This window comes from Nanorana parkeri, unplaced genomic scaffold, assembly GCF_000935625.1.
Source record: "Nanorana parkeri isolate BGI_ZX_2015 unplaced genomic scaffold, ASM93562v1 scaffold951, whole genome shotgun sequence".
NCBI classification, from domain to species: domain Eukaryota; kingdom Metazoa; phylum Chordata; class Amphibia; order Anura; family Dicroglossidae; genus Nanorana; species Nanorana parkeri.
The window spans coordinates 529,033-534,787 of NW_017307219.1; the positions used below are offsets into that span (position 1 = coordinate 529,033).

General features: G+C 47.4%; 1 protein-coding gene across 1 annotated transcript in view; it reads left to right on the plus strand.

Annotated features, from left to right (window-relative positions):
• Nucleotides 1-1,510: 1,510 nt before the first annotated feature.
• The window catches only part of TUBGCP4 (tubulin gamma complex associated protein 4), a 28,312-nt gene continuing 24,067 nt past the window's right edge, over nucleotides 1,511-5,755 (plus strand). Inside the window, exons 1-2 of the mRNA XM_018566464.1 lie at nucleotides 1,511-1,748; nucleotides 4,582-4,710. Coding sequence (XP_018421966.1) covers nucleotides 1,671-1,748; nucleotides 4,582-4,710 — 207 coding nt within the window. The 5' untranslated portion in view covers nucleotides 1,511-1,670. The remainder of the gene's footprint in view (nucleotides 1,749-4,581; nucleotides 4,711-5,755) is intronic.

Below are 5,755 nucleotides of genomic sequence, written 5' to 3' on the forward strand. Positions count from 1 at the left end.
AGGAGCTTACAGTCTAAGGTCCCTATCTCACACGTATACATACAGGGACATTTTAGATAGGAGCCAATTAACCTTCCAGCATGTCTTTTGGAGTGTGGGAGGAAACCAGAGTACCGCACGGATGTGCAGTTCGGGTGAGCGTAGGGTGGCGTACGGCAGCGTACTCCCGTAGAGAAGAACTGGCAGCACCTGCCCTTCTTTGGAGCGGCCTGATACGGTCGTGCACGCACCACGCATCTGTACGGGCTGGCCGTTTCTCGTGTGAATGAGGGCTAAAGCTTCCTCGCACAGGGTGCCTAAAGGCCTAAGGCTGGCCCTGACCCGAGCCATGGCTACCTTGTACAGCCGACCATAGAAATCAATGGTTGTGTATATGTTGGGGAGCGTAGGGCGGCGTACGGAGGCCTACTCCAATAGAGAAGGACAGCCTGCTGCGTATAATCACAGACAGCACCAGTCCTTCCTCGGAGCGGCCCAATACGGTCATGCATGCCACACGGATCTGTACAGGCCGTCCGTTTCTCGTGTGAATGAGGCCTTACAGTGCCTATCAGTGACCTCACCCCTCAGTGGCCACACCCATTTCTCCAATACCTGCACCATTTAAAGACTCCCATTTTGTTAAGCCCCTAAGAAGCAAAATTTAAAAAAAGTATGATAAAAAATAAAACTTTTATCCAAAGGTATTACACTTGTAAGCACAATATAACTATGCAGGGGAGTGGCTTTGTGGAGACACAGAGGGGAATTGATCAAAACTGGAGCAGACCCAATTTGGAGCAATTGTCCACGGTAACCAATCAGCTTCTCCCTTTCATTTTTAACTCTTAACTGACCAAACTGAAGAGAGAAGCTGATTGCTTACCATGCACAACTGCTCCACATTTTGTTTGCGTCAGTTTTGATGAATACCCCCAAAGTGTTCACTAGTGCATTCAAGGGTGGTTCCGTAGGATCCTGCAAGGGAAAGGAGTCACCCTAAAACATGCTCAGGGGACCAGCTGGTTCTGCAGGAAACTAAACCTTTAAAACACTAGGAAGCAGCGTCCATTGTAAGTGATTTCATCAGCATTTGAAATAGCTTAACATCCTTTTAATAACACTTTAATTTAAATGTATTTTTTCCTACAAATGTCGATTTAATAAACATTTCCGCAATATTCCTGCAATATAAAAAATTGCATTCAGCATTTGCTTATTCAACGGGGTCTCTGCTTCTAGAAAATGTATAATTTGGGGGTTTAAACAGCTTTCAGCAACAAATAATTTCAGATTTCTACGTGTGCAAAAAAATGTTTTGCATGAAAAACCGCACCGGCAGCGAAAAAGGTTAAAAAACTAAAAATGAGGGTCACCTATCAACGACACGGTCTGTCCCTGCAGGACAATGCAGACAGACGTGAGCCAGCCCAGCGACAGTCCGATTGGTAGTCACTGCCACACGTTGCCGCCCCCCCTCCCCCGTCTCCAGGCAACAACACTGCATACACGGAGAGCATGCTGGGAAATGGAGTTCAGTCACCGACAGGGTCATGCCATTGGCCGCCACGCGGTGCATTTCGGGAGGTGGAGTCCGCTCTCCGTTCAAGCGGCAGACTGGCGGGCAACAGTGGCGGTATAGACGGATGTAAACAGTGCGGAGAGACCGGCCGGGCAGCCGGGCCCTGACAATGATACACGAACTGCTCCTTGCCCTGAGCGGCTACCCGGGCAGCGTCTTCACCTGGAACAAGAGGAGCGGCCTGCAGGTTGTCTATGAGCGCTGTCATGTGTTATCTGGGTGCCTGTGTAGTAGATGTAGGAGAATGGGCAGATCTTGTCATGTCAGTGCCTTCACCTTGTCAGCAGGGTTGTTGTAGGTGGATGCAGCCTTGTAATAATGTAGTTGTGTTCCTCTACAGCCAATGTTTCACTATGGATGTACAGACTTGATCCACCTCTTGTACAAATGTAATAAATACATCCAGAATATCTAACAAATCTGCATTTATGACATTTTTGTATTGACGTATGCAGAGCATTGCCACTGTGATCAGCGGGCGCAATGCAAGGCTCCTATATTGTTTGCATCAGGTTTGTAGGGGGGGTACAGACCTTCCCTCATGGTGCTGGAGGAAGTAAACAATGGTGACACCTCCATGCTTGTGCACACACTATGTCAGTCCCCCTGCTGAGGTGGCAGGTAGTCTTCCCATTCACAGATCCCTGGACCTACACAGGAGCTATCGGGACACTCCGGCGGGAGGCATCCTGTGATTTAGGTAATTTGGGGCAGTTTGAGGGTGTGCTTTGGGAAATGTGACCATGCTTCATTTTATAGAATAAATATGGACATAACATAAAACACTGTCACAAAGGTGGGCTAAGCAGGTGATAGTCTAACCTTAGGCAGATGAAGAATCACATTTAAAAATATTCATTATCTGCCATAATAATTTTGCATGTATGCGATCTAAAAGTTTTCACTGTTCCCTATTTTGCTTGTTGGGGAAACAATTGGTGGGGAGGGGGGTGGGTTGATGAGTACTGCATTCCCACTGAGTTCCATTGATTACACTGGAAGAGCAGCTCTCCCAGTGTAATTCGCTGGCCTGGGCAGTCACTTTGACAGTCTGGTCTTGCATTGCACAAGACAACAGCCTCTTGTCTTGTTTGGGAGTATCTGGAGAGCATATTGGGGAGGCTTGATAACAACCATCAGGAGAACAACAGAGGACCTTCAAAATTGTAAATAGATTAAAGTAGTCACTCGCACTCCATGATATTAAAGTCAGTGCTGTTTAATAAACAGCATTGACTTTAATATCATGGAGTGCGAGTGACTACTTTTAATCTATCTACATTTCACGGAGGCATCCGTTGTCACCACCGCACCCACCCAGTTGGATTTGGGTTTTTGTCCGGTCAGGAGTGCGATGGGACAGGAGGATTAAAATTGACCTTCAAAATTGGGCGGTTCTCCAGTATGCTGGTTGAGTTAACAGCACTGTAGCATGAAGTGTAGAGGAGAAGGAGGTACTGGGGTGTCATAGTTTGGGGACCATGGCACCTCCTGGTTCCCTAAACTGACACCCCGGTACCTCCTTCTCTTTTACCCCATGCACCTTTTGCATTACCCCTTACCACATGTGATTCTACAGTGCTGTCAACTCAACTAGCAAGCTGGGGAAACTGCTAATTCTGCCCAGGGGCAGAGTGCGGGGAGGTGGAGAAGGTGCCAGTTTGAGTGCAGAGGGGCAGGGGACGGACGCCATGTTACCAACGAGTATACTTACAGTATGTGTAGTATAGTGTTTCCCACTTCATGCAGAGTAAAGCACACACTGTATTTATTCATATACACATCTAGGTAGGTAGAGGAATTATATTCTTCTGCAGTAGTTTAATTGAATACCATAAGTTCGTCCTTTACAGGAGAGTTCTACTAAATTGTGTTCATATTGGTCAGCATCTCCCTAACCTATCCTCATGGGCACCAGTTATTCTACCTGTGCATATGTCAGCTTACCTGTAAAATGTTGTTGGGACTTGAGCTCAGGCGTAGGTGACACGGTATCGCTTCTCTGCCTTTTGGCTAAGATCAAGTGTAGTATCTGTTCTTATCAGTTGCCGGTGGAAGAACGACACCACTCCTTTTCGAAGGGATTAGGATGGTGGCTTAGTATTTACCGGCGTTATTGGTGGGTGTCAGATGGGGTACAGTCCCTCCTGGTTAGATTCTGGCCCAGTTATGCTGGGCTTGTCACCGGTGGTAGGGATGGAGCCCTGACGGCACTACCTTCTGATGGGAATGGATACGAAGCTTGGTCGAGGCTGGAGGGTTGGGAGGCGGCAGAGCCCGTGGTGTTGTGCCCCTTTGGGGGTGGCGTCCCAGGGGTGCTCAGAAAGTCACTTGGGTGTGGGAACCCACTTTGACTCACTGATGCACTTGGTCACACACCACATTGCATTTTCTGCACAACGCCTCTTGGACGGGCCTTATGGCTAGTCCGGGGCAATTTTTTTTTGCACTCGGCCCCTAGGGCCTGTCAACGTGGTGCACTGGCACTATTCCTTTATTTATTGCACCTCATGCACGACTGGCACATTTTTGTGTTTTTGTAAACTTTGACCCACAGAGTGCTAGGGTGCAGGTACCTTTGGGGCCTATTCCCGATGCAGAGGAGGAGGTTCTGTGCCCTAATATAGGGTTCTCTGCCTCCTCCCGAACCAGGGGGTCTCTCTTCGGGAGAGCCCCCTACCTAGTACTTGGTGGGACCTGTTTCAGCAGGTCCCCGAAGGATCGGGGTCCGCCAGTCTCCGGGTTGGTGGACCAAAGTATCTCAACCCCTGTCAGGAGCCTTGCACCCCGGGGGTCGGGAATTCCAGGTCCCTTCTTTATTGAAGGACCAAGCACCTTTGTGCACGTTTTTGTGTGCTGTGATTTCACGGTTCACTTTTTTTGTTCACAGGGGGAAGTTTGTTTTATGATGCACGTCCCCCGGCTCTTAAAAAAAAAAAAAAAAAAGATTGTAGTTGTATATTATTGGTTGTGTTATTTGTTCATACGACTGTTAATTAGATGGTGTGTTGTTTTCATAGGTATCACAAGATCTGCCATTCCTCCATCCCGGTGAAACCAGCGTATTGAACCGCCTGTGCAAGTTAGGAACAGACTATATCCGTTTCACAGAGTTCATTGAACAGTACACAGGACATGTTCAGCACCCGGTAATAAGATTATGGACTGTATGCTCTGAAATCTCAGGATGAGGTATACTGGCAGGATTGGTCAGTAAAGTTGTACAAAGTGAACTGACCTCTAGTGACCACTGATGATTCCTCTCGAACTGAATATTGTCATTCTCTTTGTTCTGCCTTATTGACTGAGCCCACTCGTCTTTAAAATGCACTTGTGCAGTGAGAAAGATGCAAGCTGCCATTGCTGGTCCTTTGGAAACTGCCAGTTACTTGGCCGATTCTAGAATCGGTAAGGGAATCCAGGCAACTAGCATCTTTAAAAGAAGTCAGCAAGAGCACTCTACATCTTCCCTTAGTACATGTTTCCTTCACGGCATGTTAGACCTAAACCGTAAAATTGCAACCACTTTTTTCCTTTTCTGTAGATTTAGGTAGAGTGAGGAGGGTTATAAACTTGTGTTGGGCAGATTTCCCCCTACATCCTCCCCCAATGACCCAACAGCCACCAAACCCTGCCAGAGATTTTAACACTTGCCCACGCTAGTAATACATGTGCTTTTATTGTTACCTCTGTTCTCATCGGAGAGATTCTCTTCACATATTTGTCATTGATTCAACAGCAAGTGAAGGGAAGTCTTCCCAATGGAGACAAGGAGGTATGGTATCCCTCCATGCACACAGACAAAGATAAAGGAGTCATTTGTGTTGTATGCCTACACACCTGTATTGCATCTGTGTGCATGAACCCTAAAGGCAGTCTTCATTTACTTACAGCACATAAGGAATCTGGTGTTTGGAGGATATACAGGCTGTCATTTATCCAGCCAGTAATGTTTTGTGTCCCCTAAATGCGGGTTTGATATAAGCTGTAAGTAAATTAAAGGAGAATTATGAGGCAAGTGATTTTCACTCAGCCTCATAATCTGAGCCAACCTGTGACAATGAAACTGTCACAGGTCGGCTCCGTAGATCGGGAAGTGAGCGAACACATACCGTTGCGCGCTCACTTCTCGATCTATCCCTGCAGAGAGCCGTGACTGTCACTCACGGCTCCCTGCAGGGATTTCCCCCCCCC